Genomic DNA, 24,413 nt, shown 5'->3' with positions numbered 1-24,413 from the left:
GCCACTGCAATGAGAAGCCTGCACACCATAACGAAGAGTAGCCTGCATGCAGCAACAAAGACCCAACACAACCAAAAATAAATAAAATAAAAACTGATAAATGCATTTATCAAGCAAGCTTTACATCATTATTATACTTGGAAAGCCTGTAGTATCACTTGCCAAAACCAGAAAATAACTGCAAATATTATAAAGAAAATAAGGAGCTATAAGTAAATTCTAGAATGCTGAGCTTGAGACCTTCTCTCTATTAAAAATGGACAATAACAAATGTTAGAGGCATTAAAGACACATTAGCCCCAAACAGAGTCCTTCTCCTTGATATAATCAGAAGTCTTGAACAAAAACTGAAAAGGGCCTGAATCACAGTGTAAAAGCCGGCAGTCACTCCAGGGTTGACAAATCTGGTTTAGTTAATTCAAATTGAGTTGATGCTGGGTGCTACCTAACCTGCCGTCCTGGGTACCATCCATATCCCCTTGGTTCGCTCTAAAATCCCTTCTGGGAGGATACCGCACCACCTCTTAGCAAGGCCAGGGGAGATGTGGGTTCTTTCATTCATTCGATCCTTCCATCATTCACTCAGCCCAAGTTATCAGCACCTCTCTGCCCAACCGGGGGTATAGGGTGGCTGCCACCATGATCCATCCTGGCCTGAGGGAGCTCCCAACTAATGGGCAGAGGGGAGAAAGCACAGGATTTGGAGACAGATCTGGGTTCAAATCCTCCCCTTGCTAATAGCTCTCAGTTTCTCCATCTGTGAAATAGGTTCGATGACCCCTGCCTTTTCAGCTGGCTGTGAGGATGGCATCAGATTGTTCAGGGCAGTGCTGGGTGCAGTAGTTTGCTCTTGGTAGACAGTGGCTCTGCTAGCTACCATGAGGCCCTGATGGGCCATTGCTCAGTGTAAGGGGAAAAGTGGGCATTTGTCCAGTGCCTGCCACGTGCCCAGCACTGTGCTTTCTGGTACGTTCCGTTCTTCACATCATATAACCTCCCAGAGGCTGGTGTGCTATTATGATTGTCTTCATTTTACAGACAAGGAAACTGAGGCTCAGAGAGGGCAAGTGCCTTGCCCTACGCCACACAGTACTTCCACCTCCAGCTTATGTGAAGACACTTGGACCCCGGCTATGTCTTCTGCGGCTAACCTGGCCCTGCATATCCCCAGCTCCAGGCGGCTCCTGAGACCCAGCACTCAGCTTGGCAGGTAGTTTGTGTCCAAAGTGCCCGGAAGCATCCACTCTGCGCCAGACTGAGTTTCGACCACACAGAGCATTATCCTCAAGGTTCAGTGGGGGGAGCTGCAGGATGCGGCAAGATGAGCCTAGAGACAGGAAGGAAGCTAGGAGGGGCGAGAGGGGGAGCTAGGGGTGGGAGATAGGGAGGGAGACAGAGAGGCAGAGACACAGAGAGAGAAAGAGATACACACACAAAGAGACAGACAGTGGAAGGGTGGGGGGAGAGACTGGGAGAGAGAGAGAGACAGAGAGAAACGGGGAGGAGCAAGAAGACAGACAAAACCAGAGAGGGGGTGGCGAAGGCTGAGAAAGATAAGATGGGGAGGGAGACAGACAGAGGGATGATCGGGGACGGGTGGGGTGAGGTGCACCCCGGCAGGGCTCCCAGGTTGCTTCCACAGGTGGCACAAGATAAGTCCTCCCCACCCTGAGATGGAGGTGGGGACATCGGTCCTATCAAGCTGCCCCCTTAGTGGCCTTGAGCCCCAGGGGTGGGGGATGGGGCCCCGAAAACAACCTTTGATTTCCTGTGTTGAATACTCGTGGCTGTCAGAGCAGTGGTCAGACTGACGGAGGGGGTGGAGAAAGGTAGGCATGATGAGCACATGGTAGGAAGGCGCAGTGCTGGGGCGTGGGGGACTGCTGTCGGCTTGGCCTTTCCTACCTCCCCCATGGGGCACAGAGAAACCCCTGCTCTTCCTTCCTGACCAGGCGGGAACAGGTGAGGGAGGCCACACCACCCGCAGAGCCAGGACCACGGCACCATGTGGGAGCCCCCCATTCTGAGAGGCCTGGGCTGGGGGAGAGTTGGGGGTGGGATTCAGAGCCAGCAGACTGGGGCTTCCAAACATTGTAGTTCTCCTTCTTATGAGCTGTGCATCTTGGGCCAGTCCATTCACCTCTCGGGCCTCAGGCTATGAATCTGTAAGGTGGGACAGTAATCAATCGTACCAGCTTCAGAAGGTGGCTGTGAGGGCGAAGTGAGTCAAAACACATGAAGGGCTTGGCATAGTGCCTGATAGGCAGCAAGCCCTGCTTGAGCACCCTCACGTAAGCTCTGTGACCCTGTAAGCACCACTGCCTGCCCTGGCCCCCAGGGCCCACCTTCTCCTCCCAGGTGAAAGGAGAAGCAGGCCCAGTGCCAGCTCACCTGTGGCTGGTCTTCAATAAATCTGGGAGGATTTTAGGTCCTTCCGGAGTCCCGAATAAAGTGGGTGGAAGGGCAGCTGGGTCTCCACAGGAGGTAACTGTGGGCCTCCTGGGGCCATCACCCCCCAGGACCAAGGCTCCGCTCTGGGTACCCCGAGGCTTGGCACAGACCTGAAAGCTCCTCTTCACTTTTCCCTGATTTATATGTCTGACCCTTGATCTCTGGTCCCTGCCACTTGTCAGACCCCTTTCCGGGCTGGGGATCTTGGAATCTGAGGGGGCAGTGCCCCCTGCCCAGCTGACCCTGGGGGTGTCCATGGTTTGGGATCTAAGGTCTGGACAGTGTCCTGCGACAGGGAGTGGAGTGTCAGGTGGAGAGAGGGAGGGCAGGGGGAGAGGAAGGTGGACAGAGGTGGAGGAGAGAGGGGGTAGAGGGATCTAGAGAGACAGAGGGTCCGAGGGGGCGGGCGCGGAGGGAACCAGGAGAGAGGGAGAGAGAGCCAAAGGCAGAAACACAGGAGAGAAGGGGGAGAGAGAATACAGGGGAGAAAGGGGAGGGGCGGGGTAACAGACGGCAGAGCGAAAGCGAATCAGACTGAGAAAAGGAGAGACAGCACGCACGGAGTTGGGGTGGGGGGCGGGACACACAGAGACAGGGAGACACTGAGAGACACTTACCGAGAAGGAGGGAGAGACAGAAAAGGAAAAAATAAAACAAGCTCGAGAGACAGGCCAAGCGGCCAAGAGGGAGAAGGAACTAAAGCAACCAGCGACGGAGGCGGAGGCAGCTCCAGGAAAGGAGCCGCGGGCCGCGGGTGCCGCACGGGAGGGTCCTGGAGGGCGCGGCCAGACCCAACAACAGCTCAGCAAGGGCCCGGCGCCCGGAGGGCGGGGCCGGCGGGCAGCGGGGGCGGGGGCCCGGGGCGCGTGGGGAGGTGGGCCCGGGGCGAGCGGGGGCCCCGGAGGCGGGGCGCGGCCGGGCCGGGCGCGGCGGGGGGCGGGACGTGAGGGCGTGTCCGCAGAGGAGCCGCCTCCGCCCCGCCCCTGGGTTGAGCGGAGCGGCTGAGCCCGGCCGGGGCGCCGGGGCCGGGGGCGGCTGGCGCGGGCAGGAAGCGCCTCGCGGCCCGGGCCCGCCCCCCGCCTCCTGCGCCTCCGGGCTCCCGGCTCCCGGCCGCGCCGCGCCCCATGCACTCGCCGTGCCGCGCAGCCCGCGCACGCCCGGATGGCTCGTCGCGGCGCGGGCGGCGCACCCCATAGCGCCCGGGCCGCCGCGGCCAGCCCCCTGCCGCCGCGCCCGCCATTCTGGGCCCCGCTGTGCCCGCCACTGCTGCTGCTGCTGCTGCTCCTGGGGGCGGCGCGGATAGGCGCCCTGGAGATCCAGCGCCGGTTCCCCTCGCCCACGCCCACCAACAACTTTGCCCTGGACGGCGCGGCGGGGACGGTGTACCTGGCGGCCGTCAACCGCCTTTACCAGCTGTCGGGCGCTAACCTGAGCCTGGAGGCCGAGGCGGCCGTGGGCCCGGTGGCCGACAGCCCGCTGTGTCACGCCCCGCAGCTGCCGCAGGCCTCGTGCGAGCACCCGCGGCGCCTCACCGACAACTACAACAAGATCCTGCAACTGGACCCCGGCCAGGGCCTGGTGGTCGTGTGCGGTTCCATCTACCAGGGCTTCTGCCAGCTGCGGCGGCGGGGCAACATCTCGGCGGTGGCCGTGCACTTCCCGCCCGCCGCGCCGCCCGCCGAGCCCGTCACGGTGTTCCCTAGCATGCTGAACGTGGCGGCCAACCACCCGAACGCGTCCACCGTGGGACTGGTCCTGCCGCCGGCCGCCGGCACCGGGGGCAGCCGCCTTCTCGTGGGCGCCACGTACACGGGCTACGGCAGCGCCTTCTTCCCACGCAACCGCAGCCTGGAGGACCACCGCTTCGAGAACACGCCCGAGATCGCCATCCGCTCCCTGGATGCGCGCGGCGACCTGGCCAAGCTCTTCACCTTCGACCTCAACCCCTCCGACGATAACATTCTCAAGATCAAGCAGGGCGCCAAGGAGCAGCACAAGCTGGGCTTCGTTCGCGCCTTCCTGCACCCTCCCGACCCGCAGCCGGGCGCCCAGACCTATGCGTACCTGGCGCTCAACAGCGAGGCACGCGCGGGCGACAAGGAGAGCCAGGCGCGGAGCCTGCTGGCGCGCATCTGCCTGCCCCGCGGCGCCGGCGGCGACGCCAAGAAGCTCACTGAGTCCTACATCCAGCTGGGCTTGCAGTGCGCGGGCGGCGCGGGCCGCGGCGACCTCTACAGCCGCCTGGTATCCGTCTTCCCCGCGCGCGAGCTGCTCTTTGCGGTCTTCGAGCGGCCGCAGGGGGCCCCGGCGGCCCGCACGGCTCCGGCCGCGCTCTGTGCCTTCCGCTTCGCCGACGTGCAAGCCGCGATCCGCGCCGCGCGCACTGCCTGCTTCGTGGAGCCCGCACCCGACGTGGTGGCCGTGCTCGACAGCGTGGTGCAGGGCACCGGGCCGGCCTGCGAGCGCAAACGCAACATCCAGGTATGCCCAGGCAGCGGGGGCGCTGGGGACCAGCCCAGGGGGCTGGAGAGAGAGCGTGCGGGTAACTGGGCAGGTTGTGCGCTGAGCGGGTCACACGTGTGAGTGTGTCGTTACCTAGATGTGCGTGTATGGAGACTCAAGTGTATACTCTGAGCCACAGGTGCATTTGCGGGGACCCAGGTGTAGTCGCGAGGATACAGGTGTCAGCAGAGGTGGGGGGCACTGCTGTGAATATGGCCTAGGTGTGCGCGTTGGGCACTCAAATGAGTGCTGGGCTACAGGTGCACATATGTAGGTGTGCGGGGCGGTCGGGTTGTGGATGGGTACCCAGGTGTGCGCTGAAGAGAGACGAAGGTGCATATACATCCCGGCTGTGCAAGTGAGGGTCGCAGCAGTGGGCTGTGTGCACAGCAAGTGAGTGCAGCATCTGACCAAAGGTATGTTCTGGGCCGACTGCATGAGCCCGTGAGGGCTGCCTTTGGGAGTTGGCAGGTGTGTGCATGAGTGTGGCAGGTGTGCAGGGAGGCACGCAGGCGTGCATCAGGGCCCTGCACATGGGGGGTGAGGGGAAGCAAGGTGTATGCCCCAGACTTGTGTGTCGCTGAGCTGGGTCACACAGGCGTGCGGGCAGGCAGGTGCGTGTGGCAGGGACACACTGGTTCCACAGGGCAGGCCTGGGTGCACAGTGGGATGTGTGCGGCAGGGGACACAGGTGTTTGGGAACCAGTAGGCACTCTGGGGAGGCCACTGGTTGGCAACTGGGTGTGTTCCTGAGGCCAGCTTTTTATTCATTCATCCAACACACATTTACTGAGCATGTAGCATGCACCAGGCCTGGGGGCTACGAGGAAGGCAGTCACACTTGTGGAATGCCTACTAAGCGCATCACATGGCATAACTCTAGGTTTTAACAGCAGTCCTCTCAGCTAGGCTCTGTTCTCGTCCCCATTTTACAGATGAAGAAACTGAGGCACAGAGACATTCACTAACTTGCTCAAGGTCCCACAGAACTAGCAGAGGCAGGATTTGAATCCAGGCTGTCCTGTCTCAGCATCTGTGCTCGTAGTGCCGCAGAGCCTTTGCCGCCTTACAGATGTGGAATTCAGAGTGTGTGTGCTGGAGGAGCCCTGGCCACTGGGGTGGGGAGGTGCCGGCTCCAGGAGAGTGGAGGGACGTGAGCAGGACTGCATGTAGCGCTTGAGTGGGCTGTGGGGATCTGGAGGGAACGCGGAGGGCCAGGTATAGGGCCACAGCAGCTGGGGTGGGGGAATGGGGCCCAGGTGTCTGGGGCTGGGCAGGGCAGGAGCGAGGGGGCCAGGTTGGGGGGGATCGATGTGTGTGTTGATCCTGGGTGGACGTGACACGGGGGTGCAGGAGGGATCTGTGTGTGGTTCCACTCAAGGAAGCGCATCAGCAAGGGGTCACTTCTTTAGAGTGCCCTGGGAGGTGGACCCCTGTGCCTTTTCTGCACTCTCCATCCCGAGCTGAGTCAGGGGAGACTTGGCCACTCCCTTAGGAAGCCTCAACTTCTCAAAATGCAGAACTTAGCCTTCTCCTGGTGATTACGGAGCTCTCCTTGGGGCCAGGCTCCCTGTGGCTCTGCCCCATCCCTTCTCTGTGATCCTCAGGCCCTGGCAAGAAGCTGTGAGATTAATTATTCCCCTGTGGGTGTGCCCAACACTGGGGCTTTGAGAAAACGCAGATTCCTTCTCCTGCAGCTGGGCCCTCACACTGCCTACCACCCGGCTGGCTGGCTGCCCTAAAAGTAAAGGTCACGGTGGGTGAGCAGGGCAGACTGGCCCGGGAGCCGGTCTGCTACCAGCAGGGGCCAGCTTAGTCAGGGTGGTCACCCAGCGCTGCAGTTGGGACATGCGCTCTTCCCCTCCCCAGAGCCACATGCCCCAGTGGGCTGTGTTTGAGGGCACAAGCTTTGTGTCCGGGGGTCTCAGAGCCTGAGGAGGTGAATGGGGAGTCAGTCGCTGCTCTACGGAGGGAAGACCCTGTCGGAAGGGCCTTCTTCGAGCCTTTCCAGGCCTGTGTGTCCATCTAGGCCCTCAGTGAGAGGCAATCCGTGGGATTCCTCAGGCCGCCACAGTCTCCCCCTCCCCCTCCCCCTCTGGCAGGAACCGTCCTCGTTCCCACGGTCCCGTCCCCAGCCTGGCCTGGTGCAGTGACTCACTGCAGAAGGGAGCTGGGGCTTCCCTTTTCTTCGGGGGCAGGGCCTCTCCAGGGACACAGTCCCAGGGGCAGAGTGCTCGAGGGCCTTCTCCCCACCGCAAGGTGGGGTGGATTCCTGGCCCTCCTTGGCCATTCTCCCTGTGTCCTCCACACCCCTCTCCCCTTCCGCACGCCCAGCTGTGGGCACAGGCCACAGGGTCTGGGCCTGAAGCCTCAGGTCAGGGGTGGGAGAGTGATGCTTATTCTTGCTCCTGGCTGTTGCCAGCTCCCCAGTTACAGTCTTAAGAACTTGGACCTTGCACCCGGGGTTAAATTCTACTCTGTCACTTCCCAGCTGTGTGACCTTGACAAGTGACTTAACCTTTCCGAGCCTCCGTTTCCTCATCTGTAAAGTGGGGACAGTAAATCTCTAAGGATTGCTGAGGACCAAATGAATTAATTAACGTAAAGCACTTTGTACCCGGCATGTAGCAAGCACCTAGTAGATGTCTGCTGTTCTTGTTGTTATTACCCCGGGGGGACATTATTAGCACAGGTCTGGGCTTGGTCCTGGACAGCAACCAGTGACCTATTTTGGCTTGTTCTGCAACAGTGAAGACCCCACCTCTAGCGCCCAATGGCAGCCTCAGTAAACATTTCCTAAGTCCCTACTGTGTTGCTGTGTGCTGGGGACCTATGGTGATTCCCTTACTGTCTGCTCTCGTGGACCATGTGGCCGGTCCTTCCAGCCCAGAGGGATGGGTGCTGTGATCCCATCCTGGCAGACAGAGCCCTGAGAGGGGCATCGAGGCCTCTGGGGAGAGTGGTGTCAAAGTGCAGGTGGGTGGGTGAGCAGGAGTTAGTCACACCAAGCTGGCGGGAGAAGAGGAGGGGTCCAGGCAGAGGCTGTTCGCCTGTCAGAGGCCTGGAGGTAGGAAACAGCAAGACGGACTGGAGCAGTGAGAGGTGGTCATTGTGGCTGGGGAGGAGAAACAGGAATTATGAGCAGGGCTGGGAAAGGCGGGCAGGCCTGCCACCTGCCATGCGGGTGCGGATAGGCGTGACTGTGTCCTGGGGACATGGGGAACCATGAAGGGTTTTAGCCAGAGCATCTGATCTGAACGAGCACGTCACTTTCTTCCTCTGTAGAGCAGGAACGATAATAAAAACACCAACCTCGCAGAACCTCTGTGGGGATTAAATGAGATGCTACAGGTGAAGCAGTTAGCAGCGTGCTCGGCACACGTGTTTGCAGTTGCTGTGATGGTTTTTAAGGGAGCTAGTTTAGAAAGTCGTTAGGTGGTTGGTGAGGAGAGAGGAGAAGCAGGGAGAGTAGGAAGGAGGCTGGCGCCATCTTCCAGGCAAGTGGTTCACTTCTTCATTTACAAATATTTCTTGAGCACCTACAGTGTGGTGGGCACTGGGCACAGAGGTAGGGGTGGCTGGCCAGGTGTTGTTCTAGGAGGATGTGACAGGCCTGGTCTGAGGGCACAGAGAGAAGAAGCGGGGGGGTGTTCCGGACGGATTCAGATGCCTGGATGTAGCCCCAGAGGTGGGGACGGACAGGATGGAGAAGGGATTTGCCCAGTCCAGCCCGGCATTGGGATGGAAGTCGGGGATGCGACAGGGGTGCCTCTGGGGGAGACGGTGGGTTTGGTGGGGGGGCGGGGGTGAGTACCAGGGGCCTGGAGTCCCTCTTCCTCCCAGCCCCGTCTGGCCTGACTGCTCCAGCACCAGGTGGTCTCAGTGGGGCTGGACAACGGGGGACAGGACCCTGCCCTTCCATCTTTTCTCCAGGGGTGTCTGCCCCCCAAGCAGGGTGGCTCAGCCGGGCCTCTGGATACCCAGCCTCGCGCTGTTGCCCTTGGGCCCTCGGGCCTGAAGCTCCAGAGCCTCGGTTGGGGTGGTCTTGGACATTCCCTCTCCCCGCCTGGGAGGCTTTGCCGCCTGCTCACCACCTTTAAGGCAGTGAAGAGGCAGGGAACCTTGTCCTCCCAGCCTTGCGCCCCAACTTTGTCCCTGATTGCTTTGGGCATATTTGGGGCCTTTGGACTATTCTGAGAGAGAAAGTGAGAAAATTAGCCTCTGGCATGTAGCTTGGATCCCTTTTCTCAATTCACGTATGTGGTGAAAGTGAGTTGGGAAGTTGCCTGTGCTCTCGGTGGGGAAACTGAGGCACAGGGCCACCCAGCAAGGCGAGGGCAGACTGAGTCCAACTCCCTTCCCTGAATCTTTCCCTTTGGCCTATGAATGGCCATAATATTTGTATTTTAAAAGAAAAAAGAAAACGGACAGGGAAATGTCAATGTTGCATTTTCAAGGTGTCTTTTTATAGTAAAGGTGGAAAAAAAAACCCTCAGGCGATTTTAAACTGGCATGCAGTGGGTGGGTGCCCGTCGTCAAGAAGGCATTTTCTGAACCAATTTAGGGGCTGAAATGCTGGGTGGAGGTGGAGGGAGATAAGCTTCCAAGATGGGCTTTCCATTTGGAGTTGGCCTGGGGGCTGGGAGTGAGCTCCCTGCTGGCCGAGGGTAAAAGAGACACTTGGGGGCACTTAGGAGAGGGGACTCTGGCAGGGTTGGCTGGGATGACCTTCTAGCCTAGAGAGACAGACACATCTTGGGCCAGGAGACGGTTAACATACCTCCCTGACCTGGGAGTGTCATCAGTCTCAACTGCCAGGTACGTGAGGGTAGAGCTGATGGTGAGTCCTGTTCTCCTGCCCGTAAGCTGTGTGACCCAGGGTGAGTCACTTACCTTCTCTGGGCCTCATGCTTTCTCACTGTAAAATGGGACAGTGTCTCCTTCTGAATTGAAATCTCACACGAAGTGCCCAGGAAATGGCCGGTGGAGGTATGAGTACCAGGAGAAGAGAAATACATCTGAGAGAAGTGTGCTCAGCGTGTGGAACAGCTGTTGGGGCAGGGAGCGCTTAGAGGAGGGAGGAGATGGGACCAAAGCAGGCCCTGAAGGTGAGCGGGGGTGGGCGAGACAGAGGGGTGAGGCACAGGTGTGTCAGGTGCCTCCCAGCCCGAGCTCAGCTGCGGGAGGCACAGGCAGAGGAGAGAGCCGCCGGGCGCCGCTTCTGTTAATGGTGAGACGCGGTGCATCTGGTAGGCCTGAGGGTGTGCAGATGCTGGGTGCCCTCTCAGCTCTCTGGGGCTGAAAAATGACCACGGCCACCCTCCCAGTTCTGAGCAGGGATGCTGCGCGGGGCCCTTCACAGGCACCAGTGTGTTTGCTCTCACAGCACCCCACCCCCACCCCGTGAGGCAGGAAGCGCTGTTATCCCCAGTTTTACAGATGGGGGAACTGAGGCCCAGGGTCCCACGCAGCTGGCTAGTGGCATAGGGACCTGCAGGCTGGCTGTCTGGCTCTGGAGTCTGCCGTGGGTGACCGCTGGTGTTAGCTGTGGGCTCTCAGCTGGGGGTTTTGCAGTTACCCCCCCATCCCAGGGAGATTTGGGTGGAGCCCTTTGTACAAAACCCCCTCTGGGGCAGCACCTCCCAGCAGGCCCCAGATGGAAGCCGGGGTAGAAGCCGGGAGCTGCCGCTGCAGTGACTCAGTTCCTGAGCCAGCTGAGGCTGGCTAGGGTATCTGCAGAGGCCCCGCCACAAGTGGGGGCTGGGGCTGAGGGGGCCTCCTGAGGGAGGCAGGGAGGCACTTAGTGACATTCATCTCTGAAAATGTGATTGTGACCCCCTGGCCCTTTGGGTGCGTGAATGAGAGATGTGGTCCGTTTGAATGACTTGACAAATCCCTTTCAACCCTGACCCCAGCCCTGGACCGTGCTGTGTACTGGGGCTGGGCAGGCCGCTGCCTCCCCTCCAGGGCAGCCCCTCACTGTTCAGCGTTTGCTAGGAGGGTGGAGGATCTGTCACGGCCCTGGCCATGCCCACAGTCAAGCCTGGCACACCCACACACGCCCAGAGTGGTGGACGGGTCAGTGCTGGACCCTGGCACCAAGTCCCTGGCTTCAAATCCTGGCTCTGCACCTCCTCCCTGTGGCCTCCAGCAAGTCACTTACCTTCTCTGGGCCTCCACTTCCCCATCTGTAAAGTGGGCTCAGCAGAGACAAGAACAGGGATCCCTGGAGCTCAGCGGAGGCCTGTGTGAGTTGGCTCAGCCCCTGCAGAAACACCCTCTACAGGAGTCTCATTTGCCGATTGCCACGGCTGCCGGTTTTCATGGAGATTAAGGAAACAGGCCGGCTTCCGGGTTCTGGTTGCTGGAGGGTGGAGAACAGACACACTGTGTATGGAAAAGAAGCATGAGGGCCTGAGGGATCCCTTCCCCTTTCTGGGCCTCAGTTTCCCAGTCTGAGTTGGGCTCTGGGGTGGCAAGAAAGCCCTCACTGGGTCACCAGAACTGCTCCCATTGGTATCATTATTATTACTTTTATTGTTGTGTCCTGGGAACTTACTCTGTCTCAGGCACTTTGCAAAAGCACTTGATGTATAATGCGTATCTTTTAATCCTGCCAGCAAGGGAATGGGGTGAGTGTTATGCTAAGTCTACAGGAAGGGGAAACAGAGGCCCACAGAGGATAAGTGACTTGCCTGAGGTCACATGGCGGGTAAAAGGTGGAAGAGTGTCTACTGTCAGAGCCTGCGCTCATCACCTTTACTCCCTGGTTCCTGTGAAAACGCTGACCTGAGGGGTGTGAGCCAAAGAGGCCCTCAAGGTCGCAGTGATGGAGTGAATGGGTCCCTTTTAAAGTTGAAGAAATTGAGACCCAGGGATGTTCTTCCCCTGCTGGGGCTGCAGTGGGAAGTAATGAGAACTTCCCAGTGAGGCCAGCAGAGCTGCCGAGCCCCGTGCCCAGCGTGGTCCCAGGCTGGGGCCAGGTTCCCCGGGTGCAGGGCTCCTGTTTCCCACAACTGCAGCTGTCTCCACCTTCGCCCACCAGAGCCCAGACCTCCTGGGCACCATCTCCTGCCTGTCTGTGCTCCTGGTGGAGGGTTCCCTGGAGTGTGGCAGGGAGGGGCTCAGCTCTGTTACATGGCAGCCTGTTAAAAGGCATGAATCGGACCCTGCCCCTATCCCCCAGGAGCCCCCAGACAGTCGGGGAGGAGTTCAGGAGAGAAGATATGCCAAAGCAGAGCTGAGTCTGAGGGACTCAGGGAAGGCTTCCTGGAGGAGGGGGCTGTTGGAGCAGGACTTTGACAGATGGGGCTTGGGGAGGCCTTCCAGGCAGAGGCGGAGGCCCAGAGATGTGGTAGAACATGGTTTGGGTACCAGGCAGAGATGAAGCTGAGAGCATGTGAGGTTTGGGGTGCAGGCCGAGGGTTTGGACACTGTGCTGTGGGATGCAGGGAACCAGTAAGGCCCGGGGGAAGAGTGAGACACAGTTGATCTGGTTCTAGAGGAGACCCCGTGGCTGCTGGCCCACATTCGTCCTGCCAGGTGCTGGCGGGAGCAGGACGCTCTCTCCTGGAGCCCCCGCTGGGGCTGGACCAGGTGACTCCCAAGGGGCCCTCCAGCTCTGCCAGCGGTGTGGGGATTGCCATGGAAACCAGCTGGTCCCCGAGTGGGGACAGGACCGGAAAGTCTCCTGGCGCCAGCCACGTGGATTTGGATCCTGGCTCCCCCCAGAGCTCGCCTGTTTTCCTTCTTTCCAAAGCCTGTGTTGAGCCAGGGCCGAACCCAGCAGGCTGCCTGGAAGGGCCCCGCTGCACCGCCCACTCTCCCACTGCCCCGCTGATCCTCGATGCCGATGCCACCGAGATAAGCAGGGCCAGTGAGCCTCGCCCCACCCAGTCCACCATCCTTTACCCTGAAACACGATAAATCACACGCTGGAGGAGGGAGGAAGCTCACAGCTCCATTACGAGGCCCAGCGAGGCCCCAGTGGGGCGTTAATCACGGAGCGCTTTCTGCTCTGATCAGTAAATAATGGGGGGGGCCGTGGGCAGAGGGCTTGAAGTGGAGGCCAGGCCCAGGAAAGGAGCTAGACAGCGATCGGCGGTCACCTCCGCCCCCCCTCCCCCTCTCAGAGCTCGTCCACCGTCTGTGTTGGAGGTGATTGAACCCTCTGGAAGTGGCTAGCTCCTTGATGGGCCCCAGTATCCCCAGCTTGCAACCCAGGGCCTTTCCAGCTCCACGTGGCCAAACTCCCAGCAGCTGTTGGCTGCACCCGACAGAGCAGGGGGCAGAGAGACTGTGGGTTAGGACAAGGGTACTGGAGCCACAGCCGGCCTAGGTTTGAGGCTCACCTCTGCCTATTCTGGCTGTGTGACCCTGGGCAAGTCACTTTACCTCTCTGTGGCTTAGTTTCCTTTGCCATAAAGTAGCAGCAACTAATGAGCATCTGGCGAGGGTTCAGTGAGGTTATACAGGCAGAGGTCTCTGCACAAAGTAAACTGTTGCTGCTTATTATTTTTGTGTTACTGATTCCACTGTGTTGTTACTATTATAAAGCTGTCCCTTCCCCACGTGGGGATGGTCTCTGAACCGGGACATTGACAGCTAGAGAGAGGGCCCCATGTCACCTCCATGTCTCCAGCACATGGGACCCGGCCCAGAGATGTTTGCTGGGAGCCCCTCGGCTGCGGTCAGAAGCCGTTGTCTGATGACTCTGGGACCGAGGCCAGCACCCCCAGGGGATCGGGAGGAGGGTGTGGATTCAGTATCCAGGGCCCCTCAGCCCCAAGAGGAGGAAGGCCTTGTGTCCCCAGGAGAGCCAGCTGCACTCTCAGCTTCTCCCGGCCTGCGTCCCTTCAGGGGAAGAAGCTGGGACCGAAACTCTTCCAGGGTGAGGAGGGGCCGGAGCTGCCGCGTTCTGCCCGCCGCCCCTCCCCCGCTGGAGCTGGCGGGAGGGGATGACCCCCCTACCCGCGCCGCCCCAGCCAGGGAAGAGTCCTGGCTGCCCATCCCACACTGTGCTCCCCTGGGACCCGGGGGGAGGGCTGGAAACGGGGCCAGGATGGGCCAGAATGAGAAACAGCTTCGAGAAGAGGGAGCTGAGTGTCTGGGGGGCCGTGTCCAGCTAACAAAACAATGGCTGCTTGAGTCAGCGGCTGCGGCAGCGGTTCCCAGGCAGGCCCCGATCAGAGCCACCCCAGCCCGGGTGAAGGCAGCGGTGCTCATCCAGCCTCAGATGCTTGCGTTCGGGGAGTGGTGGAGCGGCTGGTCCCAGGGGCCCTCCTGTCCTGGGGCGTCCCCGACTCTCTGCCCAGTGGCCTGCAGAGATAATTGGGAATGTGTATTGAGCACCTGTGGTGCTCAGTATTGAGGGCTGCTGTGAGCTGAGCCTCTGTAGTGGGCGCAGTTATTGCCCCCATTTTATAGGTGAGAATACTGAGGCTCAGTGAGGATGGGGCAGCCCACAGTGAGTTAAGAGCTCTGAGACTTGGCACATCAGGAGCCTTGGTTTCTCTGTCTGTTAAATGGGAACCCAACAAGAGTGTGTGCTCCATGCCTGCACGCAGCAGGTCTTCAGTGTAGCCCGGCCTGTGACCTCAGCCTGGGGCTGTCCCTCCAGGCTGTGTTCTGTTTGGCGGCAGGGTCGGGAGTGCCAGTTGTGGGTGGGTGGACACATCGTGCTCAGGGCGGCCTGGCTGGCTGGTCCACACGGCCCTTCCAGGTGGTGCCCAGCTGGCCCGGATGACCTCAGTGCTTGGGCTGGGCGATCCACCTCCTCCAGAGAGTGGGCCAGGGAAGCCAAGGCAGGCCCTTCTGAAGCTGTGGAAGGGTGCACGCAAGCTGTTCTGCCCATTGCCACTTGTTGGTTTTTCCTGCCTGATTCAGGCAGCCTGGGGCCAGGAAGAGAATTACTGCGCTGTGTGTCCTGAGGAAGCCTCTGCCCCTCTCTGTGCCTCAGTTTCTCCAAAGCACTGCTTTTCCCCTCCCACTCAGAGCCAGGCCTGCTGACTTGTTCTCTGGCCTGGCTGGCCATTCTCTCCCCCACTGCCCCCCACCTCCACCCCTTCAGGAAGTGAGCACCTTGATCACCAACTGGGAGGTGCTGGTATTTCCTTTCTTGGCAACAGGCAGCTTCCTCCTTGGTGTGAGGGCCATTGCAGAGGCCCCCCAGAGCCGAGTCTGTCCTGCCCCCTCCCAGGACCGGCATGCGGTAGGCCCAGGGCTCTTTTCATGCCTTGGTTTACCCTCAGTGGAGAGGTCAGCTCATTGGAGCCGTAGCCCAGTAGCCGTTGTGTTTCGAGAGCCCGCACAGGCTGAAGTGGTTGGGTGGAGTTTGGGTTTGGGAGTCGCAGGTGTGGTTTCAAGTCTGGGCCTGACCTGTGCCCTTGGAGACCTGGAGAACACTTCCCCCTTTAACCTCAGAGCTTCGGGAGAAGGTTGGGGGAGGGTTTACTCACCCAGGCTCTGCAGGAAGCAGAGTTTAGTGCCCTGTTTCTAGGCCTGGCTTTTGATGCTGTGCCTGTCAGACCCCCATTACTGCCCTGCTGGCTCCCCGTTCTCCAGTCCTGGCCCCTCCTCTGCTGTCCACGCTGAGGGAGAAGGAGCTGGCCAGGACAGGGGTTGGGGGAAGCCACAGAGGGGCATGCCAGGTCGAGCAGGGCCTTGAGGGCCCAGGAGCAAATTTTGGGTTTATGCTGAGGGCACTGGGGATCTATGGAAGGCTGTTGAGCTGTGGGAGGGACACAAGCCACTTTGCTTTTTTTTTTTTTTTTTTTTTTTGCGGTACGCGGGCCTCTCACTGTTGTGGCCTCTCCCATTGCGGAGCACAGGCTCTGGACGCGCAGGCTCAGCGGCCATGTCCTACGGGCCCAGCTGCTCCGCGGCATGTGGGATCTTCCCGGACCGGGGCACGAACCCATGTCCCCTGCATCAGCAGGCGGACTCCCAACCACTGCGCCACCAGGGAAGCCCTCTTTTTTTGAAAAAAACAACTTTTTAGTTTGGAATAACTTTAGATTTACAAGAAAGTTACAAAGATAGTACAGGTAGTTCCCGCATACCCTTCCCTCAGTTTTCCCCACTGCTAAGATCACACGTTATGACAGATGCGACATGTATTTGTCAAAACTAAGAAACCAACATTAGTATTTTACTCTCAACTAAACTCCAGAGTTTCCTCCACGAATGTCCTTTTCCTTTTCCAGGATCCCATGTCACATTTAGTGCTTTGCGGTTGTAAAAGCTCTTTTTGGCTGCTGCGGAAGGGTGAGTGGGAGGGGGCTCAGTGCAGCCCCCAGCCCCGTGTGGTGAGCGGCAGCCGCCCTGCAGTCTGCTGCTTAATACCCCAAGGTGATTGCTGTGCGTTCAGCTCCTCAGCAGTGAAAGCTCACTTTCCCGGGATCGGGGTTCGGTAACAACCAAAAACTTGAGGCAGGAAAGTGCCCTCACTTCCCAAGCACGAAACCCCGACAGCCGGTGTAGTCTACACCTGGGACGGAACCGCGGGTCTTGTTGGCTGCCACTGACGCCTCATCCTCCTCGGAGTGCCGCCTGCAGTGGGGCTGAGGTTTGGTGGGGTCTGCAGGCAGGAGGCGGGAGGCTGAGAAGCCAGGCTCTGGAAGCTCTTGCTCCAACTGGCTTCCCGGGGGGAGAAAGTCAACACAATTACAGTTGATAGTGAAATCAGTATGTCAGAGTTCTAGTGGGAGAGTGGGCAGCGCTGAGCTTTGGCCCCCGGAGGCAGCCAGTGGAGAAGGAGGAGGCGTCCTGCTCTTAGAAAAGAGCTGAGACCAGCAGCCGCCCGTGGCTCATCCCATTTCAGAGAAGGATCAACTGAGGTTCTTAGAGGAACCAAAAGTAGCAGCCAGGTGCCGCCTGGCACTGAACACCTGGCTCCCCTGTGTGGTCACACACACAGTGACATACAATTGACCCATACTTTTCCTTCCGTTCTCCAGTGTCCAGCATGGCAGTGCAGTGTTGCTCTCATTGTTTCTTGTTTTTTATATATATAAATTTATTTATTTAGTTAGTTTTGGCTGCATTGGGTCTTCATTGCTGCGCATGGGCTTTCTCTAGCTGCGGCCAGTGGGGACCGCTCTTCATTGTGGTGCTCGGGCTTCTCATTGTGGTGGCTTCTCGCAGCGGAGCACGGGCTGTAGGCGCGTGGGCTTCAGTAGTTGTGGCATGCGGGCTCAGTAGTTGTGGTGCACGGGCTTAGTTGCTCCACGGCATGTGGGATCTTCCTGGACCAGGGCTCAAACCTGTGTCCCCTGCATTGGCAGGTGGATTCTTGATCACTGCACCACCAGGGAAGTCCCTCTCATTATTTCTGCTTGGAAAAGAAGAAGCTGAATACAGTCATTCACACTTTAGTCAAAATTAGTTTCCTTTCTTTAGTAAACACTCACCCCAGAGCACAGTCTCCACCCTGGAGAAGCTCGTGCATACGCTACCATGAGAAATGAAGGTGGTGACCAGCACAGTGCTGTCACAGAGGGCTGGAGAGGTGTTTTTGGAATTGCATCTTGAAACCTGGCTGAAAACTTGCCACCTGGGCACGCCTGGCAAAGGGAACAGTGTGGGTCAAGAGGAGGGGAAATAGAGGGCTCAGAGGTATGAGAAGGGCGTTGGCTACTGAGGGAACAACATCATGAAGGTTCAGGCGCCCCAGGAGGAAAGTGTGGCCGCATTTGAGAAACTGCAGAGACTGATGTGGTCGGAGCTGAGGGCGGGGCAGAGAGAGAAGTGAGACTCCAGTCCTGAGCAGCCGGCAGGAGCCAGATCACAGAGGCCTTGAATGTCAGGCTTGACCCTGAGGACGGCCAAAAGCCAAGGAGGGGCTCTCCAGTCTTGCGCTTGGGAAGGTGGCCCTTCTGGGTTGGAGGAGGCCACTGTGAGAGTCCAGCCCTCCCCCTTCTCTCAGAGGAATTTGTGTTTTGAAAGACCAACGCCAAGTGAGACTGGAAGGCGGGCTGGTGCTGATGGAGGGATTTCAGGCTGTGTCACACAGTCAGGGCAAGCAGTATTTTGGGCCTTGGAGCTGACTGCCCCTGGAGACCGGGTTCGGCTGAGGGCACACCCGGGACAGCCCGCCAGTTCCCCCGAGCCCACTTTCCCCCTTTCCCGGGCCACATCCCCCAACAGCAGAGGCCTTTCCCGCCTGCCCAATGGACGTGTGTCTGGCTTCCGTTTTCGAGTCAGTTGTAGCCTTGTGATTTCCCCTGGCGGCTGGGGAGCCAGCTTCCCCCTCAGAGCACAGATCACGCAGAGCAGCCAATGGGTTACTTCTCCTTTAAAATTTTTTTAAAATTTTATTTTTAGAATAAGAAAAAAAAAGTCAGAGGAAAGGCTTTTTAGAGAATTCCTCCAGTGCAGAGTTAATGGCTGTGAGCGTCAGGGCGGGCAGGCGAGAGCTAGATTCCCAGCCATTCCCACCTCATCCTCTCTGCACCCCCGGCCCACAAATCACCCTGATCTGGGCGCCTGGTCCGGCTGTTCCCAGGACCCCCCATTCTGGCTGGCTGGGGACCCCCCATCGCAGGGCCCAGTGCAGAAAATCCCAAAGTTGTCACCCAGGCCCTCCAGGTGTCCCCTTCCTGCCTTCCCACCCCTCCCACAGCTCAGGGAGGAAGCGCCTGTCCCCTGGGCAAGGGTTTGCTATTTTAATTTTAGAACAACGTATTACTAAATGACACAAGTAATCCACAGATTTCAGTGAAGAAGAGTTAGACAACCCCTGGGAAAAGCATCCTCATGACAGGTCTTGGGCCCACGTGCCCGCTCTCCTGCCTGCTCGCTGGTAGAGCCGCCTCATCTCTTCCCTGCAGCCGCAGGATTGCGGGGGGGTGGGACCACGGCTAGGAGAGGCCGCTGAGGAGATGGGCCAGCAGCCTCCTTCCAGGGCCGGCCCCCAACTTGGGCGCAGAGATGAACACAGAGGATGGGTCAGGCAGGGTAGTCTGAAGCTGAAAGATGAAGAGCCAGTGATAAGACAGTCTGGGCAGTGGCATTCCAGGCAGAGGGACCGGCACAGGCAAAGGCCCTGTGGCAGGACCCAGCTTGGACTGTTTGAGGGACAGAAATGAGGCCGGTGTGGCTGGAGTGGAGGAGTGAGGGCAAGGATGGAATGGGCTGGGCCCAGAAGATCCCAGGGGCCTGAAGGGAGGGTTTAGGATCCAAGGTTTATTCTCAGTATCGTGTAAACCATCTGAGGGTTTCAAGCAGAGGAGACCTTTGTACCTTTAAAGCGCTCACTTGGCAGCTGTGTTCGGGGAAACGTTGAGGGCAAGAGTTGGCCCAGAGAAGAGGGGCCTGGAAGAGCCTCCTCGGTGAGAGGATGGCTGCCTTAAGGTGGTCCCAGGTGGTCCAGCTTAGAAAGTTTTTGAGGTAGGCATGATTTGCCCCCAAATTCCACTTTATAATAATAATTTCAGTGACTGTCGTATCTGAAACAGCGATAGTATCAGTTGACACTTCGGGAGCATTTACTGTGAGCCACGCTCCGGGCCGGCGCTTTACGATGAACTGTCTTATCCCAGTGCCTATGAGGGAGGTGCTGGAGATGCACCCATTTTATAGTTGAGTAAACTGAGGCTCAGAGGAGTGAAGTGACTTGCTCAGGTCGCTCCTGGCCATCCTGTGGAAGGCCACCGGGTCATGAGTTGTGGCCCAGGGCAGTCCCCATCCCCACCCCATCGCTGGGCTCAGGGCTCAGCTCTGTTTATTTTCCCAAGAATGAAGGACCTGGTATTTATGGTTTGCTTTTGTAAACTAGTTGAGATTTTGTACAAAACCCATGTGGGCACATCATCAGCGGCTTTGGCTTGCAAAAAGCACAGATAAGGGGAAAAAAACGTCTCTCTAAAGCCATGCCCTAAAGCCAGTTCTGCTGGCCGCTTCAGTCCTGGTGGCGTGATATTGCAGCTGGTGACCTGGAGCAGGCCACATCCCCTCTGAGCCTCAGTTTCCCTGTCTGTGACATGGGACCTCAGAGGGCTGCCAGGATTCAGGGAATTGACGCACAGGCCCGGTACAGGGTCAGTTCCCAGTAAACGTGGCCTGTATTGTTTGCTGTCGTGACGTTACTTTAATGTTTATGTGCCAGTTTTACCAAAAAGGCCCCACGACATCCTGAGACTTTTCTCAGCCAGACATCTGTCTTCATAATCGGTGCAGATTTGTGGTGTCTCCCAGGGCTGGGGTGGCTCTCCTGGATGACGTGCTCAATCCTCGTGGACACTGAGGTGGTGGCCCCCACCCCCCACTCTTCTAAAACACCCTTGTGTCTGCATCCTTGTGGGTTTGCACAGTTGTCTTCTGAAAGGCCCTTCTAGAGGCCTGTGTTGTACTTCTGTGGAGACTGCAGGAGAAACCTTTGAAAGAACCAACAAAATTCAGAGAAAGGTGGAAAAGGTGGGCGCAAGTCCTGGGAATGGCGGGGGCTGGGCATGCCAGCGCGGTTTTCCCACTCCTGTGAGGTGCAGCTGATGTGGATGGCAGGATTGTGCATTTGGACACACCTGGCCTCGGTTTGCCCATCTGCAATGTGGGCAGATGAAGGGACGTGTGTTGGGAAAGGAGAGAGGGACCTCAATTTGGGGAGCCCTCAACCTGGGTCTGGCGAGCTGCTGGGAATTTGGGAGGGGCTTGCTGGGGTCAGAGCAGGGGCCTGGGGGGAGGAGACCCCATGATTGCTGTGGAGACCTCGCCGGGACAGGAGGGACACCTCTTGGGTGTCAGCAGGTAAGTTGGGGCAGAGGCTGGCCTCCCTGGGCCTTCTTGCCTTCCTCACATGACTCCTCCTGTCCAGCTCCTGCACACCCGGAACGTACCCATCTCCTTGGGGCAGCTCCGTGACTGAAGCCGAGGGCAGAGGTCAACTTGGGCCCAGAGACGGGGTCCTGCTTATGTTGGGGCCTGAGCCCAGCGCTGGGCATACAGAACAGGAGCAGGACTTTGAAAGCACTGATGCTGAGGCCGGAGACCACAGCCGGCTGTGTGGGCAGGGAGCCGGAGAAGGTTCCGGAGCCGAGGTCTGACATGTGTCTCTCTTCCAGCTGCAGCCGGAACAGCTGGACTGCGGGGCCGCCCACCTGCAGCACCCCCTATCCATCCTGCAGCCCCTGAAGGCCTCGCCCGTGTTCCGAGCCCAGGGCCTCTCCTCCGTGGCCGTGGCCAGCGTGGGCAACTACACGGTGGTCTTCCTGGGCACAGTCAGTGGCCGGCTGCTGAAGGTAGGGCTAGGGCTGGGGCTGGGGGGGGTAGCTGGGGGGGGGGAGGGGGCAGGGGTTGGGGGGGGGGAGGGGGCAGGGGTTGGGGGGAGGGGCCCACGGGTTATAAGGCGGCGTCTTCCACGTCTGCGTTTTCCACTCTTACTCACAGCAGTAAGTACCCGTCCTGCAGAGGAGGGAACCAGGACTGAGAGGGGGCCCTTCTCTCAGGGCTCCAGGACTGGGGTTTTGAAACCGGGTGGATCTGAGTTCAGGTCTCTGGGCTCTGCCGCTTGCAGGCTGTTTGACCTTGGGCAGTGAACTTTCTCTCTCCTGGCTTCAGTTTCCCCATCTGTTAAGGGATGCACTTCTGGCCTCTTGAGACTGTTGTAGGACTTTCAAGGGGCAGGGGGAGGCCACAGCTTGGCAAGTGGGGACTCTTCCTCCCGTTTCCTCCTCCACTCTGTTGGCCGCCCTCTGCAGATGCCCCAGCCCGAAACCAAAGTGACTGGTTTCTGGAGGTAATGATGCCCGGCCCTGAGTTGCCTGGAGCTGGGAAGGGGTGAGAGTTTCCCCACTTAGCGGCCTCCAGGTGAGGGCGTGAACCTGCCCCCCAGGCACCTACCACACCCTGCTGGTCAGAACGACAGCCACCTGGCATGCCTCCAGCCGGCACCAGGCCCTGGCCTAATTGATTCAGATCCGATAATCCAATTCCCTCAGTTCCCTGGGCAGACGCCCCAGGCTGGGGTTGAGCAGTGGGGGTCAGAGTCCCAGCCCGCCTGGCCCTCTGGGGGAGATGCCAGCTGTGGGAGCAGGGAGGGGGCAGGGGTCCTCCTCAACCTTCAGAGCTTCCATTGAGGGTCCGCAGACAGTGGGGCTTGTGTTTTGGCGTCAGGTACTCAGATGGGGATCCTCGCTCCTCCCCTCCCAGCTGTGTGACCTGGGGTGGTTACTTCTCACTCAGCCTCAATTTCCCCATCTGTCCAGGAGTCTCCCCCACCCACGAAGCTGCAGTTATTAGGCACCACTGTCTACCCAGCCTCGACAGGCGTGTCACGGGCATCATCTTGTTTAATTCTCACATCCCTTCAAGGGAGGCAGAGCCATGATCCCCATTTCACAGATGAGGACACTGAGGCTCTGAGAGGGGAAACGACTGCCCCAAAGTCACACAGCGAGAGCCTTGGTTGAATTCAGGTCCAGTCAGCACAGAGCCACCCCACCCCTCAACCTGGACCTCTTCACCCTCCACGCTGCGCTGTGCTGGGTCATCTCCCGCCCACTTGCCCAGCTTGGGGCTTAGATCATAAGCACCCAGCCCAGGCCCCAGAGCACACTAGGTGCTCAATAGACTGTGTTTTATTTTTGGGGTTTTTTTTTGGCTGCGTTGGGTCTTCATTGCTGTGCGCGGGCTTTCTCTAGTTGTGGCGAGCGGGGGCTACTCTTCGTTGCAGTGTGCGGGCTTCTCATAGCAGTGGCTTCTCCCGTTGCAGAGCATGGACTCTAGAGCGCAGGCTCAGTAGTTGTGGCGCACGGGCTTAGTTGCTCCGCGGCACGTGGGATCTTCCCGGACCAGGGCTGAAGCCCGTGTCCCCTGTGTTGGCAGGCAGATTCTTAACCACTGCGCCACCAGGGAAGTCCCATCAGTAGACTGTTGAAGGAGTGGAAACATGTCTGCTGGATGCCTGGGGGTGGGAATGGGGCCAAGCTGCCCGGGACAGGCTCTGCCAAGAGGCCCCTTGGGACGAGGGATGTCACAAGGGCGGGGACAGCCTGTGGGAACCTGGGGAGAGAGTAATTCCAACTGGGTGTGTGGAGGGCATCTGCGAAGCCCTCCTTTTTGTTGGAGACCTTGGGAGGACAAATCTTGGTCCAAGGCGGAGAGGGAAGTGTTCCAGAAAGGGAGCACAGCATGGGAAAAGGCTCAGAGGCTGGGATGTTGAGTCGGGTTTAGTGGGTGGAGATGAGGCTGGTGGAGTAAGCTGAGATGGATCGTCAGGGCCTTGAATGCCAGAGCAAGTTGATGCCACACGCAGGAGGAGCCACTAAAGGTTTGGGAGCCCACCGAGGAGGGCTGGGTGGTAGGAGGCCCCAGGGAGGCATCTAGACCCCTGACCCCAGCTCAGGGCTTGGCAGGACCCTGACAGGGCAGCACGTTGAGATTGTGAGACCAGCCGGAAGAGAGCAGTTTGATGGGTCTCTGATCGGCACTGTCAGTCCTCTAGGGGACATGCAGACGGGCCCTCAGCCAGAGAAGCTTCCAGGCCCCAGCTAGTCCTGGTCCTTCTCCTGCCCGGACATTGGACCCCACACCCCAGCCCCAGCCTTGGACTCTGGGGTCAGACAGGCCTAGGCTTGCATCACGACCCTGAGGCATCTTCATTTTAGGACTCTTGCCAAGTCCCTTGCTTCTCTAGGCCTCAGTTTCCTCATCTGTGAGATGGGCGTGAGAGGGGAGGGATGAGACGGGTGGCTCTGCAGCTTCTCCCGGGCTTGGCCCTGGCAGCGCTTCCGCCGCATCTTCTTTAGCACACTTCGTGGGCACGCGGGGCAGGTATCGTCATCAGCCCCATTAGCTCAGAGAGGGGAAGTGACTTGGACAACTTGTACTTTGTGCAGCTTGTAAATGTCAAGGCCAGGATTCAAACCCAAGTCCCAGCTCCTTGGCATGATGCCCAACAGCCTCCCAGAGAATGTTTTGTAAACTGTGAAGCCTGAAGCTATTCACAGGGTTGGATGTGCCCATGAAGGGCAGCGAGGGAGGCCCTGGTGGGGGCACAGCAGAGGCAAAAGCGTAGAGTGACCCTCTGCCAGTCCTGGAAGGGCCCGAGAGAGGGGCAGAGGTGGAGACTCCCAGCCCGGGTCAGCCCCTACCCCCAGGGCAGGTCCCCCGCATTCGGCCTCCCCCTGCCGGGCACCTTCGTGGTTCACCGTGCCCTGACGGCTCCCCCCCCACCCCAGATCAACCTGAACGAGAGCATGCAGGTGGTGAGCAGGAAGGTGGTGACGGTGGCCTACGGGGAGCCTGTGCACCACGTCATGCAGTTTGACCCCGCAGACCCCGGCTACCTCTATCTGATGACGTCGCACCAGGTAAGGCCCGAGCCTCGGTCTGACGAGGTCCCAGGACGAGCCGAGCTCTCTTGCTTGCCTTGCCTGTGCGCGTGCTGCTGCTGATGCTGGGGGCGCCTTCTCCCTTACCCCCGGCCTGCTCGTCCTCACCTCCCAGCGCAGGCATCACCTCTG

The 24,413-nt window shown here is 59.1% G+C and overlaps 1 protein-coding gene across 2 annotated transcripts in view; it reads left to right on the top strand.

The window, feature by feature from the left end:
* The first annotated feature begins 3,486 nt into the window (after window positions 1–3,486).
* Window positions 3,487–24,413, top strand: part of PLXND1 (plexin D1) — a 51,970-nt gene continuing 31,043 nt past the window's right edge. For both annotated transcript variants that reach the window (XM_079933876.1, XM_079933875.1), the window contains exons 1-3: window positions 3,487–4,932; window positions 21,012–21,188; window positions 24,129–24,260. In XM_079933876.1, the coding sequence (XP_079790002.1) occupies window positions 3,613–4,932; window positions 21,012–21,188; window positions 24,129–24,260 (1,629 nt within the window). In that variant the 5' untranslated portion in view covers window positions 3,487–3,612. The remainder of the gene's footprint in view (window positions 4,933–21,011; window positions 21,189–24,128; window positions 24,261–24,413) is intronic.

The sequence above is a fragment of the Stenella coeruleoalba genome (assembly GCF_951394435.1).
Source record: "Stenella coeruleoalba genome assembly, chromosome: 10".
Taxonomy (NCBI): domain Eukaryota; kingdom Metazoa; phylum Chordata; class Mammalia; order Artiodactyla; family Delphinidae; genus Stenella; species Stenella coeruleoalba.
The sequence above is the reverse complement of the archived record's forward strand: the minus strand, read 5'-3'. Positions and strand labels throughout refer to the sequence as shown.